Source organism: Mizuhopecten yessoensis, unplaced genomic scaffold (assembly GCF_002113885.1).
Source record: "Mizuhopecten yessoensis strain PY_sf001 unplaced genomic scaffold, ASM211388v2 scaffold10603, whole genome shotgun sequence".
Lineage (NCBI taxonomy): Eukaryota > Metazoa > Mollusca > Bivalvia > Pectinida > Pectinidae > Mizuhopecten > Mizuhopecten yessoensis.
The window spans coordinates 602,470-628,654 of record NW_018408629.1 but is presented as its reverse complement, the minus strand read 5'-3'; the positions used below and the strand labels follow the sequence as shown (position 1 = coordinate 628,654).

At 34.8% G+C, this 26,185-nt stretch overlaps 1 protein-coding gene across 1 annotated transcript; it reads right to left on the bottom strand.

The window, feature by feature from the left end:
* Positions 1-6,940: 6,940 nt before the first annotated feature.
* On the bottom strand, positions 6,941-24,739 carry LOC110461290. Its single transcript, XM_021514712.1, has 3 exons — positions 24,198-24,739; positions 12,089-12,285; positions 6,941-11,195 (listed from the first exon to the last, which is right to left on the bottom strand). Exons 1-3 carry the CDS (start codon positions 24,472-24,474, stop codon positions 9,264-9,266), a joined length of 2,406 nt encoding a protein of 801 aa, XP_021370387.1. The 5' UTR covers positions 24,475-24,739; the 3' UTR covers positions 6,941-9,263.
* Positions 24,740-26,185: the final 1,446 nt, after the last annotated feature.

The window sequence follows — 26,185 nt, the reverse complement described above, 5'->3', positions numbered from 1 at the left end:
CAAAATGTTTGCATGCGTTTTGTATACCCTCAATAAATAAACAGTATGTCGTATATAAATTGACCAAAATTTTCACGTTTACGGAAAGTGCCGACGGTTCCCGATTGATCCCAGGGGTGCAGAGGACATCAGAAAGCGTGACTTCCTGATATTTCGAGTATGTTGAATGGGGGCTATAATTTCATTCTAGAACTTACATACCATTTATTAGGAATGAATGTACCTGTAAATTAATAAATCAGGCAATCGTTTGCTTTAGTTTACACTTACTTACAGGGACCGAGTAGTTATATTCATTGACAGCTTGTCTGTTCCTCCTTGATTTCCGGTAGACTTCACTAATGACTTCAGTAAGACATGTATCCAGACTTCATGTCTGTTTCTTCAACTCTTAACACTACATGACATTTTACAATAACTTTATATTTGTAAACAAACAATGTTTAAAAAAATATATTTTGCGAGCGTTCGAAAGAGAGACAATTCTGGCAAAGTCGCGATACGATTTTGACAGCTGCCATCACTGAATATACACACCGTTGCTAAGTAAAAATGTCCGTAGCTGTATTTAAACAGCACCACTAAGCATTTGCTTCAGAGAAAGAAAAAAACCAGATACAGTATTTGAAAGTAATGAGGCGCATCTCCAAAAATCAGAAAAATATTTTAAAATTGCATAAGTAAAGTAATAATTAAATACAAAGTAAATTTAATTCCATTTATAGTGTGGATTTGCATATGTTATGTAGAACTATTTTTATAGGTGGAAGGACTTCTTGCTTTTGCCTCTGCATCTATTAATTAAAACATACCGTGACCGGTTTACTGCTTTACAGGCAAGAACACATGTCACGTGACAGGCGATAGCGTCACTTGAACAAATTTTGTCAGAGGCCAAAGGTAAGAAGTTTCGATCATTTTTTATCCCGCCTCCATCCCCTCATCTCCACCAAGCATTGGGGATATTTAAATATACTCATATTTAATCTTCGGAGAGTCATTTATCATGATTGGATTTTGTTTACTTACTTGATGTATGCAAGGGCAAGGCGGTTTTTGCCCCCCTCCTGCGATAGTCATAGAATCACTATTGGATATTGCACAATGACTACATGTATTTTAGGTCAGTGTGTAGTGACATGTAGTGTATACATGTTTGTTCTTTATGTCGTTTTGTGAATAAACGGCCTATTTCATATCACACTGGTATTACTGGTTGTCATTTGCTTTTTGTATAATGAGTATGGCTTGCTGTGTGGCTATAGTAAAGAATCGCACACTATAAACGTTTTTGTGGTAAAACCCATACTTTTTAGCATATAGCAGTGTGTAATTAGGGACGGAATTAAATATATATAAATATGTGGAAGGAAGCTGTTAAGCGAAGAAAAGTCGCTGTCAATTTTCAAATTATTTCTAGGGATGACCACGGAGTATCAATACAATATATATCCTTATTAGAGAATAAAGTTTACACAAGCTTCACCTTTAATTTCAACCCCCTGATAAGTCATTTTTAAGGACACAAATAAAATATCGGAATTTGAAATATTGAATTTGTACTTAGTTATTGAAATAGTACTCGGCGACGTTAATTTAGTCAATGAAAAGGCATTAAGTCTGATATATTATTGAAAATAGTGCTCCGGCACTATGACATGTCAGTCAACTTAATGTAACGAAATAATATATCATCTTAAGTTCGTTTATATATATAAGTCTTACGGAGCATAATTTCTCTTGTACTAGCTGTAGAGAGGCATACCGGTCTCAAATTAAGATGGGTGATTGGAACCGACCATGTGAATTCAGCTAGGTCATACTAAAACTCACCGTTTATTTATTTAAGCAGATGGTGAAAAATAAAACGAAGGTAAAGTTACCTTAGATACTGCCATATCATAACGTTCTGTTGATGAAAACGAAAAGTGCTATGACATTTGTAAAATGTCTAGCTTTTTCATAACAACACTAAATGTTACGAAAGTTCATCTCGGTCACGAGAACATTGGTTTCAACATTTATACAACGGTAAAATTGTGAGCGGAACATCTTATTATGATTTTTGAGGTTTCACAAAGCCACAATCCTTTTAATTTGTATTCGATATAATTCCCTACAACTAGTAAAGGAGAAGCTAAGCTCAGAATAACCTATAAATGAACTTTCGATAATATGTCATTTCGTAGCATTCAGCTGGGTCGTAAAAGTGACTGACATAATAAAATGCCGGTAAACTACAATGTATTTTCATGACGCCATCGACCTTACAGGCTAAGATAACGGCAATATGTACTGATTTCATGACTAAACTACAAGTCTAATATGCCAAAACTACGTGTCTGATTTTTATGTGTAATTACGGTCTTTGAATATGATTTAGTAGGGGGTTAACAGTTTGGGTGATTATAACCATACATACATTTTGTACATTCTGCACAGTTAGTAAACTGTTAATTACATTTTACCTCTGATTGACTATTCCATACATTTTGTAACGGTCACCTTATCCTCTTTTTATCAGTCATATATAACATATAACCACTTGATTCTAATCTGATCAATAGAAACTGATTGAAAATCTGAAAATTTTGAATTATTTTTGGTAAGAGTTATCCCTCTTGGAATTAAGTCTAAATACTTACCTAAAACGGAAAGTGCCGATGGTTCACCAAGTCAAATCGAACAGAATTAATTGTGAGAGCTGCCAGCATTTCATCAAACTTATGCAGTATTATATTTATTGTAATTCATACGAAACATACTGATTTCAGCATCAAGTTTTTAACGCCTAACACACTTATGCACAAATTATTTATCTTACAGCACGTTAAGCGTTCCAATTTCCAATATATATATTTTCATTATATAACATTATTTTATTAAAATGCTATCTGCATTCATACAGTTCTATTTAGGGATACACTTTGGGGCTCTAAGCCCAATCCTAGTTCGAAATGTAAAATTGATGTAAATTTCAGGAGGAGGAAATCTCATTGTATCCGTCAATGGACAGGACTTTCAGTTTGTTTCTTTGAGTTTACCGGCACTTCGACTACTATGGTCAGTAAGGGTCAGTTTTTTTTAGTATGGGGCAACCATTTGATAAATCAAACTAAAATCATATATAAGAGACCGCGGAAAGGAGGTTGTCCTGTCTCGGCTCCGTACTGTTCATACCAATCTCACTCATACTTATCTGATAAATAGGGGAGATGTAACAAAATAAACTCTACCAGAAAAATCATTGACAAAGTAAAATTAAACGTTAGAAGATAATTTACCATCTGTGGCTCTGGGTAGGTGTTTTGGAGAGAATGTCGCGTTGCCGACCGATATGAAAGTTTCACGTACACACTAGTATAGAGTTAGCACCTGTTGTCCGGATACGATTGGGATAATTCGTAAAGATAAACTATCGCTTAGGGGCCATATATGTTGTAACATCGACCAACATATTGGAAGGCACTGCAGAATGTTGGGAGGATAGATAGAATGGTAACGGTCAACTGTATACGTGTACATATTCAATACATAGCAGTTTGCCATAAGATAGTCCGAATTATTCTGACGTTTTATCGACTTTTTTTTATATCGGTTTGTGGTCGATTAACGTCAGAACTCCGGCCCTCTATAATAGCGGGAAATAAGCGACCCGCGCCCGGAGCGCACTTCAAACTGATATTTTAGAAACAAATCGTCACTTTCACACACATATCGCACATGGATCGAATGATCTATTCTTTATGCACAAGATGAACATACATTACATGCCTCAAACAACCAATACAATCACTAAAAACATATTTTTTTCCAACTTAATCTTTTACTCTAGTTTTTTGATAGCCCCGCCTTTTAATGCCACGTGACTAAAATCTCGCCGGCCTACGTCATAACGTTGGGAAATACCTTCGGTAACGCGAGATCTCGTCAAGTCATGTGACATATTGCTTGTCCTAATTTCCATTGAAAACATGGGTTGGTATAGAAAACGTTGGGAAATACTGTTGGTAATGATCTTTGAAACATGTTATTGATAACACCTAGTGCATGAAGAATAGATCTTTCGATCCATGTGCGACATGTGTGTGAAAGTGACGATTTGTTTCTAAAATATCAGTTTGAAGTGCGCCCTGGGCGCGGGTCGCATATTTCCCGCATATTATAGAGGGCCGGAGTTCTGACGTTAATCGACGACAAACCGATATAAAAAAAGTCGATAAAACGTCAGAATAATTCGGACTAGCCATAAGAGAACGGCACGGAGAGCGGAACGGAACGTCACAGAACAGCGCGCGACTCTGGTATATCAGTTATGACAGACCAGAAAGGGCAGTCTTACTATTTAGGCGAGCAGGGTGTCCACATCATAGAAAGATAGTTTTGATAGAGATATTGAAGACACAACGTGAAGTTACAAGACTATTTAGTTGTAGAAGTGTGATATTGTTACCACCTGTACACATGATTTAATGACTATAAGACTCTTTCATATGTACCGGAGGTGGATAGAGAATTCCTCCCGATGGGATCATAAATTGGGGTAAAACCCGATGCTTTAACGAGGGTTTTACCCCAATTATGATCTCCGAGGGAGGAATTCTCTATCCACCTATCGTTACATAAGAAAGAGTATATATCTCTTCATATCTACCATTAAAAAACAAATACTTCACCTCTCAGTGCACACAGGCCGTCGCCATCTTACAGCTTTTAAATACTTTCTCCGTGGTTTAAAAACAAAAATAGCAGTAGAAATGAATTTTCCATACCCTCAAACCCCAACGCTGTTGTAGGCATAAAAACAACTCATTTCCATGATAATTCTATGGTTTAGTTGTTATTATACTTTCTATTTTCCAAAGGCATTCTCTAAACGCCATCTTTGAACCTCATCGCTACTGACTGTACACCTCAGTTAGTGCGCAGAGAAATAAAGTTCCTAGTTAAAAATAGAAAAACAAATTATGTTTTTGTTGTCAAATTTTTAATTTATGACTGAACATGTAATTAATTGATACATGTCCACCGGAGTTGCTCCCCTTAGTTTTTGTATTTCTACGCGACGTGATTAGCCCATGTAAGATAGACTCAGCAAGCATGGCTATCTTACATGGCCAGTGTTATCTTACATGACTGGATATGAGAGAAATTGTTACGGCTGCTGTGTTACAGTAGCTACCAACATCCCTCACATGTGACTCCGACCACAGGTAAGAAAGTTAGGTGGGGTCGACTTTTCGATATCGAGAGCTTTCCGTCCTTCTCCTATATATGATCATTGGGGGTGTCATTCCGAAAGTTGATATAAACCCCTAAAACATGTAAAAAATATTTTGAACACATTAGTTTAGGTCCAAATATAGCTGAAACAAATTATCAGGTCCCTGTGACCCCGACTGGACAGACAAGGTTTAAGTTTTGATTGTACTTTAACTTTCGGTAAAGATTTACATATATATATTCAGCAAAAATTGCGATAGTTTATGGCACCCAAGAACACAGAATGCTCATTTAATTAACCCTGTACCATATATTTCAATACTCATACCATATACACGTATATACTTCTCTGTTTATCACAATAGCTGGTGCATGGCTCGGTTATTGTATGAATCGAACCCCAGCTAAGACTCGAACTCAAAGGGGGCTATGGTCCGTAATTTAATCAAGTATTTATACAGCACGACTTCTAGACTTGTACCTAATAATAACATAGCTAGTCTTTAAATCGAGTCAAACATAACTTTTCTTCAAAAAGGTTATGATTCTTAAATGTATTCACGGTGAAGTAACAACCACGGCTTCATTTCCTTGGCGTATTTTTGTATCGTATGCGGCTGGTGACCTGTCTTGAGATAATCTAGATAATCGCTCATTGAGGGGGCTAATGATAAAAACGGTTACACAAACTAAAAGGAAGCAGAAAATCTTTATAATGAACTGCATTTAGACATGGCGCATAGTTCGTTATAGCCAATAAATCTTCATAAAATGTTATGCTACATTAGACAATATCATACCAAAAGATGTTACTTCGTTATGACCATGATTTCGCAAAACGTGTTCGAAGTCCTCGGGACCAATACAAAATATTCGACTTATCCTAAGTTCGACTCTACCGAGTTGTATAATGTCGAATGACCCGAGCTGTATTCCATTGTTAAGTTTCTGTACATATGTATGTATCTTATCACGTAAGCCTTGTGCTGCACGGTGTCTGATGAACTGTGATGGCGCCAGATCAGATGTGGACCTCATCTGACTTCATACAAGTACACGTACCATTATGCCTTCTTGGTTCGCAACTACAGTGATTCATATGGTCTACTCGTCTGTGTAGAGGTAGACTTACCGCTTGAGTACTGTTGTTGTGACGACAATTAGCCGGCGAACCTTAAATGTAAACATTGTTTGTTTATCACAGGCTGTAGGACGAACCAGATGCCTGTTGAATTCGCAGATTATTGACTATTGTGTAACCTCCTATAGTTTTATTTGTTAAAATATCTTTTACGGATGAATTGCCCTAGTAGGTAACGCTGTATCGCTCCATGGAGGGGTGCGAAATTCGACATAAAACCAGTCATTGTCATGTTACGCTAGGTGTTGTAAATATAATACAGTAGCATTTTTTAAACTCTATCTGATATATGTTGAAGTCTAAAAAACAACTTTGCAGTAAATCTATTGTAGCGTTTTGTTCTAGAAACACGCAACGGATACATGTCCTTTAACAAGACTGATTATTTTTATTTGACTGAATGGAAACCATGATTCCACAATAAACATTTGTTCCAACGGCCTTCAAAGTGCAATACACTGGGGGTGATAGAACGTTTATCAATGCAAGTCGTTGGATCTGCTTCTATAGTTTTTTAAGCCGTTATGTGTCATTTTTTGCTGTTAAGAATCATAAAGAAAAAAGAAATAATTATAGTAACTTCTGAAATAAATTTAATAAATATGCACAAACAAAAAAACAAACACAATACACTGTCTGAAACAACAATAAGAAATTTAAAGATACATATACGTGTATTAACATATTCGTGTAGACTCGCGTGACAATCTAAACAGGCCACTAGATAGCTTTGTAGATGTATATAAGTATGTAAATTGAAATACTGATTTATTTACAGTTTCTTTTTTTGAATGTATATAATAATAAATAATTGCTATCATTTGGCCATGTACGACCCTATTTCGTTTCTGCGCCTTTAAGAAAAAACTCAAATACAAAGGATCGATCATAAATTCAAATCAATATTACAAGTGGTCAATCGCCAAGAATAAGATCAAGATTTGGTTGTTAGGAAAGACAAAATTAGGAGAGAAAAGGAAAAAGGAGTCGTATCTACGTTAAGTGACTTCGAGTATATAATACATACATGCATTCCCTTTTTTCATAATTTATCACCAAATATGTGATAAAACGAAAATCCGCATATTTTACATTTCTTGCATATGACATAAATGCGATCTTATACACGAGAAGATATTTCGAAATGCTTTCAAAAAAGTTTGCACTGATATTATAAATAAATGTTAAAAGCAGCTATAATCTCAACAAAAGTACTTATGAAGTGACAGAATCATCGCAAAATAAAAATCAAGAAAAATTTCAAAGCTGTTGTTCAAAGACCTGATTGTCAAATAGTGGAACTATAGATTTTTTAAATGCATTATCAACTACAAACAGTTCCCGATGTAGACCATTATTGTGTAATGATACTATTGCCAGAGGTTTAAGTTAACGGGCACCAAAAAGTTAAACAATATCATTACCATTGTCACTTTTGTAAATTAGTTTTTCAAGTCCTTTTCAAAAGAAATATTCCATAAAAACCACATTTTGCAATGGATTTTACGAAATTTTAGATGTTCAAAATTTAATGTGTTGGAAGAAAAGAAATAAAAAAAGAAAACAAGAAAAATGCAGGAGTCGAACTCGGGAACTTTTCATTACAAATTACTTTATCAATGTTGTCATACAGAAATTACACAATCATAGTTATGAAAAAATAAATGTCCAAATTTTAGGCTACAAAAAGAAAAACTAGCTGCGATAATACTAAAACAAAAACAAAAACAAACAAAAAACCAGTCGGGCCTAGAAGCTACGGTTCCCACAGATAATGAAAAACTTGACAAATGGAAGTTACTCTTAGCTAGAATAACTCCATTTTGTTGCTTTATCTTCTATACAAGGTATATATCGCGAAACCATTCTAATTTTTGATTAATTGCTCAATAGAAACCTTTTTTTTTCATTTACTTTTTTTTCTAACGTATACCTACTACATGATATAACTAGAAATTTCAATTTTGCAGATATCCTGAAATTGTTTAAGATTGAATAATTTGCAATGATTGGAAATTTCAAATTCAAAATGCACAACGTAAAAACTAATGCAATGATAATTGTGATATGATGGAATACTAATTGTGGTATGTTTTGATTCTGGATAGACTGTCGGACGTACAATAGTGCGAACTTATAAAGATTGCAATGAAATAAGCGATTTACTGTTGTCATGGCTGATGCATATTTCCTAGTGTTTACAGATCAGATAGATTTGATCAGTAGTAGTGACGTAATATACAGAAATCTAAATATATTTTTTAAAAGTTATATTAACTTAGACCTTGATATCGTATCTAAATGACCTTAAATTACCTTATTGATAGGACGTTAAACCAACCAATACTGCATTCAAAAGTTTCAAAAATGTTTCAGTCTATGCTGAAAGATTATGTCTGGAGGAAACTCTTAAATCAGAATAACATTTAATGATAATTTAGGAGATTAACTTTTTTCGCAAATAAGTTCATACCCATTCGCTGACGTTTGCGAAACATAGGTGATTTACAACAGCCGTATAGTACAAATTGACAACAGTTTATGAGGGATGACGTTAGATTGACTTATGCACCGATTGTGTAGAACAATCAACTTGAATCAAAATATTCAGCAGCCTAGGCAAAACAAGTTTATGGCGACAAGGGTAGCAACAACGGTTCATGTGTTAAGTTACACAGTCAGTCATCCAACCACATAATGAGACGGTGTATGAACTCCTTTTCACATAACATCTTATAACTTAACACTTCGCACACATAGTACCTTGCGGGGAACGAAGAACGTAAACACGCTTACTTCAGAACAATTGCAATAATTTTCGATATGGTTCGATATATATTTATTCATCATATCGTTTGAAGATTGCACGATGGTGAGAAAATCTAAATAAATAAAAAAATTACAACCATTTGTAGGAGTTGGCATCATCAAAAGGTATGTACTCCTCGTGAATAACAACTCTAGATTGGGGTTTCCGACATTTTGCTTCCCCGTGACGTTTAAAGCACAGCTGTTCTGTCTTTCGTGCATCCTCCCACTGGTTCAATCTAACGTAAGATAATCCAATGATTTGGAAAGGTCGAATTCGTTGGTCGTTCACTTGAAGAGCACTCTCGGCACGATGGATTGACTTCGAGTAAAGACCAGCCGTGAACAACCAACTAGCTTCGTATTCTAACACAGTGGCGTTATCACCGTCCAATAAATTAATGGCATACTTTTGCGAAAGTTCTTTTTCCTGACTAGATAATGCTCTATGAAGAACAATGTGTGCTCCGAATGAAAATACTGTTTTGAAACCAATTTCCCCGAACGAGGACTCCCGAATGCGATTTGTTACTATGTAACTGTATTGCATTCTACCCAGTAGATGTTTGGTTAAGTACACAATGTTTGACGAATGTATGAAGTCAGAGAATCTGTTGATAACACGAATTCCCGGTTTATTCATAAATGATGACGTCACGTTGGGGTACTCGTGGTACTCATTGTGAATAAGTATGACAAGTGGGACGTTGTGTTTGATGATAGAAAGTCCCGCCATTTGATATAGACTGACGTCAACAAAAACTCCCGAGACGTGCGACTGTCGAGAAATAAATTCCAGACACGCATTCACCTCCGCGGATTCCTTCTTTCTCTTGGTTGCTAACGTGTTTGGGTTGTCATTTATTGACGGAAATGTGAAATATGTGTTTGTTGCGTAAGACACTATTAATAAATAAAACAAAACTTTTGACTTCCGATTAGACAAAAATAACACATGACTGATGACAAAGTGCAACGAAAATGCTGACGTCATCATCATCAGGACGATGACGTTGTGAAGAAACCGTATTTCTTTATGCCCGACCATGGAATACGAACAAAACAACAGAAAACAAGCGACACATAAAGCTATCGTGAGATGTTGTTCCTTTTTATATGTTGTGTTGAAATATTTTGTCACCAGTAGGCAAACACAAATGGCGGACGTGGAAAAAAACACACTTGTAAACCAGCTCTGGAGAAATATTCCATCAACATACACGTCAAAACTGCTCGTACCAAACAAGATGCTTGGGATGTTTGTTTTAAGGTTGATGCGATACCACTGTAGAGGCGACAAGAACCAGGTTCCATATACTTGTTTGTCAACAAAACCTCCCAAAAGTACGCCTAAAATGAACCCAACACCTGTATTAACAAACTTCGTCCATAGTCTCCTCACATAGGAAAAATTATCGTACAAACATTTGATAGTAAACACTGTGAGTATAACTACTCCAAATAACGTGATGTCTGTTCTGATGTAGCAGACGACACCTAATATAAATCCACTTCCGGATAGTTTTGTTAAATGTTTTTCAAACAGTTTAACATAGTTTCCATCATTATGATAGTGTCCTTTAAAATGTCTATGCCAAGATGCAGAAAGACCATTTGGACTTTTACCGTTTTCAATAAGTTTTGGTGATCCATTTACCACGTGTGTATATCCATTTTGATGTGGCTTGCTCACCTTTGTCTGAGGTCCTCCATTTTCTAAAAAAATAGATGTATGTCCATTTGTAATGATACCGTTTGAATGTACGCTTTGTTTCAATTCTTTTGAACCCTGTTCACTGGAATTTAAAATAGACGCAACAATGATCGACAAAGCATGAAATAGAAAAGGTGAAAGAAAACTATTGACCAGCGTGTGTGTGCCCAACACTGTTAAATTTTGTGAAAAAGAAACAAAAATGGCGGCCATCCATGCAACATCCGGGTTCTTATATACAGTCCGGGAGAAGTTAAACACAGACACCGGAAGTAGTGATGTAATGATGACGTGGAAAAGTCTCCCCAACTGAAAACAGAACAAAATTATATATTAATAACTACATGTGTACGTGTATAATATTTATGTCAAATGAGTGACAATATTTCTAAAATATCTTACTCGTTCATGAAATATTCCTGCGCAAACTGGCATGCAGAGTATTCCTACTTATGTATATCTATATCGTAAATGATCACAATTCATTTTTTTGAATCTTAGAACAGACAATACATTTACTTTTGTCTTTTTGGACAAAAAATATAAATATAAATTATTTTGATGTATCAGTTTTTTAATAAAAAGAAAAGAAATACAAGAGAACATTTCAACAGATGGTTTCAACATGAACAGCTGTTTACAAATGCTAACGGTTTATGTCCTAAGATTACCAAGCATTTTAGTCGTTCTCATGAAAAAGGGATGTACATTGCTTAATTATTACTGATACAGACTATTTAGCCATTTTGGCTTTCTATAAGAAGCTGGCCAAGGTTTGTTGATTTGAATTATGTTTTGAGTAACATTTAAAGATTTTGTAGATCGATACTTCACGCCTGCATTATTAGAAAATGTATTGTTGAAATCGTACCATGTCCCAGTTGATAACCCCTTGACAATTGTAATAAAAGCGATGTATTGCTTATCCATGTCACATACATTCCTTACTAACACTATACATAGTCTCGCGGTCAACCTGTGTTTATACAAACACCCAGTCCATCAGTTCATGTTTATAAGTCAAATTATACAGAAAATATTAAAAGTATTTGTTGAAAAGCCTTTGCAGTTTGCAAAAAACTACTAACAATGTAAAGGGAATATGACTCTTCTATGTCCATCTTGGAAGTAAATGCTTCTAGACGCAGAAAAGCCTTTTTACAGAGTATTTGTAAATGTTGTTTTGGGGCACTAATACATACCAAATATGGATTGTAGTCGTATCCTACTACGGCCGCCATTTTAAAAACAAACGTGTAAAAGAGCGGGAATATGAAGGAACGCATACTGAACATCCCATTCGTCACTTCCTGTTCTTCAACAGAGGTGGTCACGTTCACTGGCGGAGGTAGGTACTCGTAGGTTCGAAAGCCATATCCTGATGCTTCAGAAAACCCAACTGAAACAGGTAATGAATTAAAATGAGATTACAGGATCGAGAACACTGGCAAAACCAATCGTAGAAATACAGTTCTATAGAAAAATTCGAAATCTAAACGTCGCAACTTTTGAAATATGTTTTTATTTGATTGTTTATTTTTTCAGCAGAGCTGATTGTATAAGGATTGTAAAATCCTAATTTTGTTAGAACAAAGTATCTATGTATGCTATTGGGAAATAATATTACGCTGTCAAGTTTAAAAATTGAGCAAGGCTTTATAAAATTATAAAATAAATTGGGGTAAAGGCGAGAGCGAGAGTGGTTAGTTACGTGATTGGTTGTAAGCTTTAAGTTACACGACGACGGTGTCTACCAGTCATGTGGTCACCCATAAGCCAATCTCAAAGTGTACACCACTGGAATGACACACCGTGGTCATGTACGTATGTCCCATTACCCAGTCATATTATTCTGACAACGAGCTAAACAGACGTACCTAGGGATACGTCCTCTAGAGGGAAATATACACGAGAGACAGAGATAGAAAAAACAATGTATCAGTATGGTAATTCATGTTTCTATGGTAACCTCCTTACAGGTAACACAGCGAAAAAAAACACGTTTCAAGGACTTACAATTGCCGCCTCATATCAGCATTTCAATAAATGAGATACAGCACGTTGCAAGGTAAAGTGGATAGATGAAATTTCTACTTAAATGAACTTAATCAATCCGAAACAAGGCTAATATTTACGTTTGGTGTAAGGAAAAAAGGTATGAAGAACACGGATATCGTTACTGGGAAAACCGTTATCCGATACACTATTTTGAAGTTTATGATGTGTCTAGTTTCTTGTTGGTGTCATTTTTATATGCTCTGGTGTAGTCTCGCACCAGGTGTGGATATCATACACCTGTTTGTATACGTTTCTTACACTTGTCACAATAGAGCTTAAACAAACCTATGATGCACTGCAGTGTTCGCAGACGCATTTCTTCCTGAACGTCTTGCTATTTCCCAATGTAGGAAGTGCGGATTTGAGATATAGCTCGAAATTTCCTTCATTATAATATTATGGTGTAGAATTTGAACGTTTTTGCTCCAGAAATTACATATAAATGAAAATTAATTAATGATAGATGATTATTAACACAAGATTTATATACATATGTAGCACCTACGAAATCCATTATCAATACATGAATTAATGTTCGCCTTAACGGTGTGTCATTAATTAGTAGACAAAGCATTAACATATATGATGGTGATTAACAATCGGTGATTAATATGCCAAACTTTAATTAATCAAATCAACGGTATGCATACATTTCAGTAAATGTATTATAAAACGCAAGATATATACAATAAAGTTCATAAATTAAAATTAAATGTGAAAATAAGCATACCTCAGTGAAATAAATTAAAAAGCTATTATATGCTCTTATACTCATTGCCTAAAGACGATTTGTAGAAAGACATTATAGAAACGTTTGTTTACTTTTTCTAAGTATGCATAAAAAGTGTATGTACCTTTAGATATTTAACTTTTTCTCATTTTTTTTATATATATCTGTTATCTTATTTTATTAAAACGTAATAAATTTACTTGCTGGGCAAGTAACATGTGGTTAATTTGAGGAAGATTATACAAATATTAACCTTAACTCATACAAAACTGCTTGTAGCACCTTAGTAAGGTCAGATTATCCATAAATGTTTTAAGAAGATTTAAAAACATACCTATTATTCACAGTGAGTACTTGGGCAAGTAATGCAAAAGGTTGTCATTTCGAATTCTTAATTATTTTTCAATGGCACAAAAAAATACACATTTCGTCTATGAAACTAAGGAGCCAGAGTTCCCTCTATGATATTCGTGACGGAAATCAATCATTTAGAGTAAAAACATAATGGAAATGGATTCAGCTAAATTATTAGAATTCTAAAAAAAATAACTATATGGTTATTATATTTGTTTGAGTGGCGTTACAATCAAGGATGTCATCTTGAATTTATGATTGCTTAACCCGTTTATTTGATTGAGTCTGGCAAAAAATCCATCATATCCATTTATTGCTTCAAATGTTTGACACAACTTTATCGTTGCAAATATTAACAGATCAAAACAACTCTTTACAATGTAATTCATGCAAATAATATCATCTCAAAATATATCTGAAATAACAGAAGAAAACACTGCACGCGATCGAAGAGAAATTGAACAGAGAGTATAAAATTCACGGTTAAGAGGTATATCTGTTATATGCTAATGAATAAGTACAATGTATTCATACATGTATTACAAAATAATGGATTTATTGAGAAATTTGCGTTTGAGTCATCATATCAATTCTTACCAACACTAACTATTTAGTTTATTAAATGACGAAGCGAGTTTTGAAATAATACTGTCGAAATATGATAGACTTGCATCATTTATCAAACAAAGATCCCACTGTTCCGAATTTTAAAAACATGACTTATTTAGTCTTTTAGCTGACACATTCTATGAATAGTTTTTTTTACAACACGTGTATTTTAAGAAAATAATATTATTTCTTCCTTGTTAATATCAATTTACATTCACAACAGAATGAATGAAAACACGGTATCGAACATATATAAATTAAAATATTAACCCGATTTAATACATTTTCAATTTTTCATAATGAAATCATACAGGGTTTCAAGCGGACACTAAAACATTCATCAATGATTTTATCTGTATTGACCGAAGTATAAATAAAAAAAGAAGAAAAAAAAATATATAAAACAATGGGGTCCACAATCGCATTTAAGTCCTATCATACGATTGCGCCATTCGATATATAATTGGTTTCATGATTTGCAACCAAATTAATGCCACAGTTTGTATTTCTCAAACCCGAAATAAATGGTGTTTTGAATCAAACAATGGTTTACAATACGCCATAGCAAAAAAGGAGCTGATTCTGGTCTCAAATTCAGGTTTTGGCGGAACCCAAAAACCTAAGGGAAATAAGTACATTGCATCTCAAGCTTTACTATATCTCTGTTATATGAAATATGAAAGTCAGTGTAATTTCAAATGAAAAGGTCATATAGAGACTTTCCCTTTCTGAAGTTAAATCTGTATCAATTAAAAGAAGATCATCATGTTTGTTTTTTAAACTGTATAACACTTTGTACCACAAACTGCAAGAAACCGTTCTAAAGAAGCATATAAGAAGCGCCATTGTGATAGAGTATGAATTCTCAACATCAAAACACCAACTTCTATGTTCCCAGCGTTTTATCCCATCATCGTATGCTTTACATAGTTTATTACATCTGATGAGGAATACCTGTTATGAACTTTAAGAGTTCGTAAAATATCTGATACATTTGTATTTGGATATTTTGCATATACTACGTCAAACTTTTGTAGTTGTATGCGAAAATGATAAAAATATGAAATATGTTTGTTAGGCATACATTTCAAACCAACACGTCTGCGGCAGGGGTCATCGACCAATGTTAACGTGTCATAAACTGTAACCATGAATTGGAAACAAAACAGCCACGTTCTTCTATAAGATTCCTCAGTTAGGATACATGTAATATGTCATAGTTTTACTTTATACACAATGTCCGTATAAACGTTTCAAGACCGACTGGTCCCTTTGTCAAGCTATAGATGAATGAGCGATTTGTATTCTTTACCTGTACAGCGATGTGACGACGAAATTTTACATTCATATGTCACTCGACCAGGGAAGTTTCGCCTATAGATAGAGAGTGTATACACACTTTATCGATTAGGTTACTGGTCGGCTGAATATCAAGCCCCCACTCCCGTTAGGTCAGTATCAGGTCAAACAGATGACGCAGATGGTGTCCCCCCTCGTCTCTATTCATGTTTGCACAGGTTAATAACACAAATCGCTCATTTAGTAATAGCTTGGGAAAGGGACCAGTTGGTCTTGAACCGTAGCAATGATGCGTGTACATTAAAACTTTATACACAACAAGAGTGATTAATATAAGTTGCAACAGCTAAAAAAATCAGTTCCAGTTTCTAGTGTTTTGCCTGCAGAGGGACAGGGAATAATGAGGAAAAAGGTGAAGTGTGAACTAATTAAAGTATCTGTATCAATCAACAAAATGAAATAAGTAGCATTACAGATTCGATTTAAAGGAAATAAATGTTAGCACGAACACAAGATGTAGTTCTGAAAGGCCTAAAACCAGTCAGTCTTTTACGTTTATGAAGCTTTTCGTGTTAAAGTCTACTTTAGCAACAAGTTGTCATTGGCAAATGCAATAAACGTTTTGAATTAAAAGAGCTATTCGCTTTAATCTAACGTCTCGTAATTAGTCTAGACAATGTTTTTTAACTATGACTTAACGTAACTACGGGGGTCTCTGGGTACTGCAGTGCTAAATACATTAGGTGGGTTCAGTCAATGATATAGAGTTTCTATTTATGTAGCAATGTTCACGAAAGTGTCGCGCCAAAACACTTCCAACTTAATCTCTTTCAAACGAAATCGTACATAATCTTTTACATTTTTTTAGTTGTATTTATAGGATAAGTTTCATGTGTATTCAAATGAGAACAATCGTAGCCCGACTGGCAAAATTCTCTGGCCACCCAAAATGCTTTTGTTATAAGAATCAATTTAATTCGTGGATTTTATAGGTAGTTTTAGAAATTTTAAAAGCCCTTTACTGTTCCATTCGGAGACTTCAATTGTCAGATATACAACGTTACAACAAAATATCTCGTGAAGATTTATGGGCTTGACATATGTAATAACATAATTGCATTCAGACACAAGAGTTCGCCCTTCTTCCGGTCATGCCTTCAACATTCCCATCCTTCTATACTGAACATTCGAGATGTCTTTTTGTCTCCTATTTTATTAAACAATAAAGTTTATCCATATTTATCAAGCGTGTAGATTAAGTGACGGTCACACTCATTACCTGTCAGGCAGATATCTCTGGTCATACCTGTCTGAACACCAACGTACCATGTTGTCATATGATAAACGATGGTGATGACAGGTGAAAATTAGTTTTTGAATAAACGGTTACTGTTGGGTGGTAGCTTGTATGTCCACCTTTCTCCAGGGAAAATTGATTTAATCACAAACTTGTATCCAATTACCTCCCTTGATAGATCGTAGGGTTGCCCGTTTGTCTAGTTCGCTAGCAGGTACAAGAGTTGAATTGACAGCTGACTCTTGACTTGAAATTCAATCAACTTTCCCTTCCCATAAAAGTTATACTAATCAATGATTTGTCAGCTTGTATATCAATCATTGTACTTTCTAACTTTAATGTCCTCACTGTTCATAAATATCTTAATGGGCGAATATGGAAACTACATTGTTAAAACTGCCATAAAAAGATATGCTTTAAATTGCATTTTTGAAAGTAACAAAAGGAGAATGCATACAGACGATCAGAGTTCGACCTCAAGTACGTACATGGAATATTTAGAAAAAATATTTAATTCATTGAGCACTTTGGGCTCGTACCAAGAACTAAAGTCTATTAAGACGCAAGATACTTAAAATACTTGGGGTCCTGTATCTCAATGTAAGCTAAAGAACCATCTGCAGGCATCAGTTTAATGGTTGCAGGTACGAGTTACTGTATTGAAGCAGTGACTTACACAAAATGAGCATAGTAAGACATAATTTCAATGATATGGTTATTATCAATTGCACGTAACTGGAACTGAATCAAAATGCTATCATTGGAGATATTACAAACGAAACATATTCTTTGTATAATCGCAACAAACTGGTTAATAGCATCTCTGTGTATACTGATTTTTGGATTGTAAGTAAAATGGGATCTTACAGGTTTGCATAAACACAGGCGGCCATTGTTAATCTATGAATAAACAAGACGAGACAATGAGTCTCGAAGTGACGGGTTGATAAAGAAAAGGTTTCCGACCGATAATTATCACCTTGTACATCTACATTGATTGTTTGCGAATGAATTACACAGGCTCAAACTGCGAGAAGAGTTATAATCAAAGTAACATTAAAAGTAAACGGCGTACATTCAAATTGCATTCCATCGTATCTGTAAACTAAATGACAACGACTGGATGTTTCGGTTCATTTAGTAAGGTTATTATAATTACTGAAGCCATGTAAATAAGGAAGAATTGGAATGTTAAATGACCAAAGCATTTAAATCGTTTTAAAAAGAATTCGGCTCTTAAACCTGATTTATCACGCGAGAATACCCACGGGTGAAACCTTTTAATGGTGAACACAATTGGCACGCTTAACTTAGGCTATTGTTGTTGCCTGTTTAAGAAAGGCAAACCACAATCCTGGTATATTTATATACAAGTTTGATTTACACTTTTACCTGTGTGTGAGATCTTTTGTGGTCAAATGTAATGTGAAATTGGAATGCAACCGGATATTTTCAAATATCGAGCTCTCGATTCAGTGTACAAAGAGAATGCCGTGGTTCAATTGAGATGGATGTTAAAAATAGGTCAAACGGCACATTGGCCAAAAACACTGACATGTTTTATTTACCCTACGTTAACGTTACCACAGGTACTTTAAAGAATAAAACATTGATGAGCTGTGTACCACTTCTGGTGGATTAGCTGTATTTTCTAGTGAAGATTAATTATGCAATAAAAAGATGATATTCACCCAATGGTCCAATTTATTGAGATATATTTCTCCTGAATGGGCAAATACATTTACTTTCAGCTACTTTATCATTATGTTAAAGATAGATGTATCCAATTGACCAATACACTTTATAACTTTATATGTTACTCTATCGAAAGCACTAAGGCTTTATGCAAACATATATGGCTCCACTAATGCTGGTTCAGACAAACCATTGTATCATGCCATCGCTCCAGGTTTTACAAGAGATCATTATGCCCTTTTTCGTTTTCAGTTTCATGCCTCCACAGTTCCTCATTGGTTTATGTCGTTTACGTTTTGTAATTTTAACATAATTTTTGTGCCAAAAGTACTAAAAATAAGCTTTATCAGCTGTTTAAATGAACACACCAGTGAACAGGTTTTTTTTAATTTCTGATAGACAGGAGTTTTAGAAATTTGTAGTTCAGTAGAACAAAATGACATTCGGGCGGCTTATCTTAAACACCATTATGGAAACCACGTGTGTGTGAAAAGTGTTTTCGATAGTAAAACTACATGTCTGATTTGCAATTGCTAAACGAAATACACATAAACATGTCTGGAAATGAGACAATCGATTCGAAACCAATATATATGTGTTTCATGTTTAACATAAATATAAATAAGAGTATGCACACTCCCTACAGTGCCCTGTTTAAAAGTCTAGCCGATACGATTTTCATGTATACATGTATTTACTTTTATTCTTACAGATGCTGTTTTGCAAACAGTATAATTTCAATCAACACGGTTAATTGAATTTTTTAAGTCATATGAAGCACTATGTTACAATGACGCATTGAGTGCCATAAAGACAGCTATTGATTTAAGTGGTAGCGCGTGACATTGTTTATTAGATGGATCAGATAGAACACGTTGAAATCGTAGTCAAATCATTTGAGTCATGCATATGTCTATCTACACACGTACAAACACGTAGAAGCAAGAAAACTTATAATTAGACTTAATGATCAAAATCTGTAGCAAAAATGACGAACGTTTACAGTCAATAACCATGTACACAGACTTCAAAGGCGGGCAATAATGATCTAAGTTGTAGTGCGTGACACTCTTATATTTTAAATATAGTTAAGTTAATTTTTCTGAGGCACTAGTTCAAAGCTGTTCAAACGAATCGATCAACTCACTAGCTGAGGTTATTCCGATTAAGAATCAATGTTGCAATAAGTACTGATATATTTATTGTTTTGAAACAAATAATCATTTAGGCATATTTTTGTTTCCTTTTGTAATTGAACGTTACATGTGTTTTATGTGTGATGATCATTTATGATGATTTGTTGTGTTTTAATGCGACACTATGACTTTGACCTTTGAACTTTGTCCTCAAATGTGGTGTAAGTTTCAATTACCACTACTGCGGTCTTGTAAATCATTTTGCTGACAGACGGGGGCACGCATCGTCAATATACGTATGCGCATAGTAATTAGATCTGACAGTTGTCCTCTTACTCTAAGCATTATTTGTTGTTTCGAAAATGATACACAACATACGTTTTAGGTGATAAATGGAGAGAAAAGGTTAGGTCGTTCTATGTCAAGCATACCGTGTGATGTTTAGATATTTAAATAACAATGTGCATACCCAACAAAATGTATCTGACATGCTTTCGTAAACTACTTAATTTCTCTGAGAAATCAAGGATAAAAAAGGACAAATATGCACAACTAAAAATGATTTCGTGCATTCCATATGCAAGTTACTGTCAGTCGTAGGTAATGTATTCTTCTTGCATATGGTATGAAATACGATATGCACTGTACAAGAAAGATTAATGTTTTGTAAACGTGTTCCCCTTGATCATATGCTAGTAGAGCATATCTACGATGTTCATCAATAACTATTTAATATATCAATAATTGATACAGAAATGTCATGCTTTGCGAACCATTGCACTGGTTGACAACTATTATTGATTCACCCTTTACAAATTTATTTGGTTTTAAATTTACAAATAATCCTTTAACTCATAAACTACTGTGTTGTACGCACCCGCCCCAGTTGTTTAGACAATATTTTCAACGTTTTTGCCCCTGACATCACCGATGAGTCTTCTAAGGACGAAACAGCGGTATGAAACAGTGCAATTCTGTTTTAGCATACTGTGTCTGTTAACATGGTATGGTTCACACAGATATGAATATCAAATTATATAATGTTCTATGCATTACAAATATATCTTTATATAATATCTGAGTGAAGGAAAGAAAGACATTTTATGATAATAAGATGAATTGGAACATATCCTGTCAACCACCAAATAAATGAAACAACAACAACAACAACAACAACAACAACAACAACAACAACAACAACAACGGGGAAGGCAACATAGATATATATCGAATTTTTGATGTTAATGTCGAGTTTTTACTTTTTCATAGTGAGACTTTACATATATATATAAAAGATGAAGTTATGTAAGGTGCAGCTCCTAGCATTCTTAATACCGATAACTGGAAATCTCGATACACACCGACAAAAAGGAATACAGCAATTTTCTAGTCCCATCTATCGAATCTTTATCATGAAAACATTATCAGGAAGGATGAAGCATACAAAAAACAGATGGCATTAAATACCGTACTGCCATATTCCCGAACAGGTACACACCGGTTGAATCAAGTGGAAAGGCTGCGGATTTTTTTTTTGCGATTCCATGTCATTACCTGTTTGTGTCAAGTTGTCAATTTGCAACGTATGTTTGTCAGATATATTTTGTAATTGGTGGTATATCTCGGAGTTTAAACATATTTTAAACGAACAAAGTGGTAAGTTGACGTGATTGTGATCGTCCCTTCAAAATTATAAGAAATACACGTACGAAAATGCAAGGAAAGAAAACAATTACGCTTCTAAATACTTTACAACAACAACAACGAACTGAGTTTCCCAAACTTTGAATGTTTATACTAATTTCGTCGATTCATATAGAGATAGGATCGGTGTGTCTATACATGTATTGCAGCAAGAAATGTATCTGAAATTGCTTCTATTTATAGACATCTATCATCAACAGATGGCCTTTGTATAAGTTAATATTTACTGAGAGACTCCGTCCAAACATTTGTTTTACTGTACAAACACTATATATTGGCCATTTCAACGGCCTCCTCAGGCGATTACGGTATTAACGTACTGTTTTGAAAAGCAAGGTTAAAAATGGAGACAAATTCTTAGTATGATTATCTGTCGCATTGTCCCGTTAAGAAATTAACATGATTACATTGGCGTCACTGTAGTCGTTCTTCACAACTTTCATGAGGTTCTAAACGTAGACAGTCAATAACGACTTTCAGTTCATCAAAAGGTATTTCAGTTCATCGTACACACTGGCGTCACAATGTTTATATTTCACAAGTTGCATGACAGAAACATAATTTGGAAGTCTAAAGTTAGAACGTTCACTGACCTACAGTGACATACCGTGAAGTTGAGACGTTGTGTTTGTAGAGGTTATATTTTAATAACTTTAAAACTCGGTAACAAGCGACAGTAATCAACACAGCTTATCAGGTGGATTAGGGGTTACGGGGTAAATGGATTCAGGTTTAGGGATCAGTGACTGCTATAATAAGGGCTATTGTTAGGTATAATGAAGGTATATGTAATGTTAAATGGGTTGTGGTATTTCAGTGTCGGAAAGTGTTTCTTATAGTTCAAAATTAGAAGTTGTGGTGTTAGGTTTAATAGTTCTTATGGTTGACGTTAAGGAGTCATGGTAAGAGAGCAATTTCTTGTATGGTTAAGAGATAGGAGATGTTGGGTAGATTACATACCGGTAGTTATAGCTACCTGTTAAAGAGTTAGTAGTTGTTATGGTTGACGTTAAGGAGTCGTGGTAAGAGAACAATTTCTTGTATGGTTTAGAGATAGGAGATGTTGGGTAGATTACATACCGGTAGTTATAGCTACCTGTCAAAGAGTTAGTAGTTGTTATGGTGAAGAGTTACGGGGTTAAGGTACTGAGTTGGTATTGATATGGTCAGCACTTTGGTGTTATAGTAATTGATTTCGCGGTTTGTTATGATAAGATATTTGATGATTTTTTACGAATTTCTTTTTATGAATTTACGGATATCAGGGAAAGGGTTAATGAGTAAATTTAAAGGTTCAATAAGGATCTCGGAAGTTAGAGATTTAGGCTGAAGTAACAGCTTAAAGTGTATTGACTAAGAAGTCAAGGGCAAAGGGGACACATATTGTGGAAATAATGATCTAAAGTAAGCAGTTGAAAAGTTATATTTTCTAAATATGAATTGCATGGCATGTTTATTTTATCTCTGTCAATAAAGTCAACTATACTCATACCAATCTTAATTATTGTACAAGTGAACACCGAAATAAAACATAACAATGCAAAATACCAGAAATACCAGAACAAAGCAAGACTGTTGTGAGATGTGGAATAATTACAGGAATACGATACTGCTAGAAGTTTCATGTGAAAAGTAGATCAAACGATCCATGTCCTTAAATTATGCTATATACCCCGAAAGTCATAATGATAAAAGATTAAGCAATAAGTGCTGCATCATATTACGTCCCCTTCCTTGATATCTAAAACTACCCTACAATATGTATTACACTTTACTGATTAACCCCCGTCGATGTCATTAAAAGGCTCGGTTACATTTAAATGTGATTCCTTCAAGTTTGTTTTTCGTTTTAATTCAACACGGTTGCAAAAAGGAATGTGTGCATGCTTAGTTCAGAATTAAAACAGACTGTATAATTATTCCTGTCAAAATTGACTTGTGTTGTATGTTCTTGTCTAGCAATCCTGCCTTGGCATGGTAGAGTGCATAAGGTACAAACCTGATCTCTCATAAGCACACACCCATGACACAGGTACAACGTATGTTAATTCAGGTTTTTTCTCCTCGTTAATTATTCACATTGACCAATGTGACAGATGGCTGGATTAAACATACATTTATGTTTCTTACAGAGAACACATGAAGTCAATCTGTGAATAAAATGTAGCCCCGCTATTGTGCTAAGCCTTAGATAATCATTGAGTCTGATTATCCTCATTCGAAAGCCTAAACAAATTTATATTTGATATCAAATGTTTGTGTAAAGTTTTAAAAGTTACAAAAAAAAACCAACATAGATACACAAATAAAAATAGAATCAGTTAAACAGATAAATGAAAACTTGTGTTGTTTGTTCATACAATAAATACTATACATTACATGCATGTAAAACAAACTGTCTAGTCTTCTGCCTTCGTTTTCTTATTTACCTTCAATAGATTGATATATCTCATCCGGATGATAAATCCACCAATTTGACTTCCGGTTGATATAAGTTGCACGTATCACCAAGGTGATGGCGTAGAGTATCCATGGTGACCAATTTGGAAATATCTTCCCAGTCTCAGACTGGCTTTCAGTTGGATCTTGTACCTCTTTAGAAACTCCATTATGTTTCCATTTCCTGTTTCTACAGTTCGAATTGAAACCATTTTCTTTAACTCCTTGGGACTTGTGTTCCACCGTTTTACCTTGCCGGTGCTTCATCTCGCTGCGATGGAGATACCGCTTGTCTAAGGTTTTACATCACGTCAGGTGTGCTGTGTATTGAGCGTCCTCGCCTGACACTGAACTATACAACACTACATGGATCGCACGCTACTTGGCATTGTTATATGCATTGAGTAGCGTAAACCGATTTCACAATAGTTAGCTATCGGTGTTCTTACCTGTATAAGGTAAATATCAACAAACTATGCTTGGTTAAGTTGCAGTCCAATAGTCAAGCTGTGTTAAAGCTTTCGCGTACACATACACACACCTGGATGAATCAATAATAAATAGCTTATTCTTTCGACACGGTCCGCTCATATATATATAGCTCATCGTTATAGCTAAAGGGTTCACCTTGGTAATTAATGTATATATAAAATACTGATATATTTTATATATCTCTACCATCGACTCCCCAAAGTTCTATGAGATATTATCGCCTGGGTTAGTTTATACTTTCAGAGAAGATCATATTTCGACCTAGTGCGCTCTGTTTCAAAAGATCAATACTCCTTTTTATGTTCGCGGTTTAAACAGGTCTGCAATCCATTACAAATCTATTTTCATTGTAACTAAAGCATTAAAATGCAACCATCCACTGTGTAATCAAACAAAGAGCCATGAGGAATAAAACAACTCTATTACCTCTGCATAATGCAGTTGGGCAACGAATCAATATTAAAACAGCTAAAGATTAAAAAAAACATTTTTTACCCTCGAGACCGATCAAAATCTATATTCTGTTGATAAGTTTAGCTTGCTTGGGCAAGTTTAAAACAGTACTGTAGTGTAATGGTACTTCACAGAAAAAAGAACCTTATTTGTCAAGAACTCTTTGTTGTTTAACTCCTATCGTGACTTTCGTGACTTTGACAATACATTATTGAATTAGTGGAGTGAAAAACATGTGTGTGATACTTGAAGTAACGGTCTATAGTACGAGCTGTGGCCATTTTTACTTCCGTCAAGTAGCAGTAGTTCTCGTGAGGTGTTGTCTGGGTTTCGGGGGAGGAGGGCACCCACCTTCTCAGTGTAGGATGTATTAGAACTTTTAGTATTTAAGAAATGTTAAGAATGAGAGAGAAATTTTGTACATTTAGTCAGTATATAGCCATCATGATTACGCTGTATTAAAGACAACAAGGCACCTGGCCTAAAGAGAAAGAAAAAGACTCTCCACTGTAATGTTCTCGACTATGCAGATAAACTGACTCCATAAAGATTAACTCCCAAACAGAAATTGTCTTTCAAACATTACCAATTTTCTGCCATATTCCCATTTGGAACAAACCCAAAAACTAATCTCTCGATCCGCACTATCCGTGTGTTACACTTTGTAGTTTGTACTTCTCACGTTATTAATACTGTTCAAGCATTAAGTATACTTATAAGTGCTTTTCCTAATCGACTGTTTGTCGCGTTTGTTAGCTTATGTTCGTCCATAGGAATCATAATTGTTTGGAGTGGGAGACGGGACTGTTGCTACTCAACTTAAAAATAATTTTACCTGTTTTATATTTATAAATTATATCAAAGGACATTAAACTGGTAATGTTTTCCTACGACATGACCGACAAAACGTGACTGTATGGCACGAGTTAATTTAAGCTTACAGTCAGGCGACAGTCGTATCGACGTTTACATGTTTACTTGAATAATTAAAAAGACAGCCTTAGGCATTTAACACAGAATTATGATTACGATT

Coding starts and splice junctions, on each gene's coding strand:
- LOC110461290 (XM_021514712.1), bottom strand. CDS start 24,474: ATGAAGCACCGGCAAGGTAAAACGGTGGAACACAAGTCCCAAGGAGTT. Junction 12,286..24,197: donor GATATATCAATCTATTGAAG/GTAAATAAGAAA, acceptor TACCTGTTTCAG/TTGGGTTTTCTGAAGCATCA. Junction 11,196..12,088: donor ACGACTACAATCCATATTTG/GTATGTATTAGT, acceptor TTCTGTTTTCAG/TTGGGGAGACTTTTCCACGT.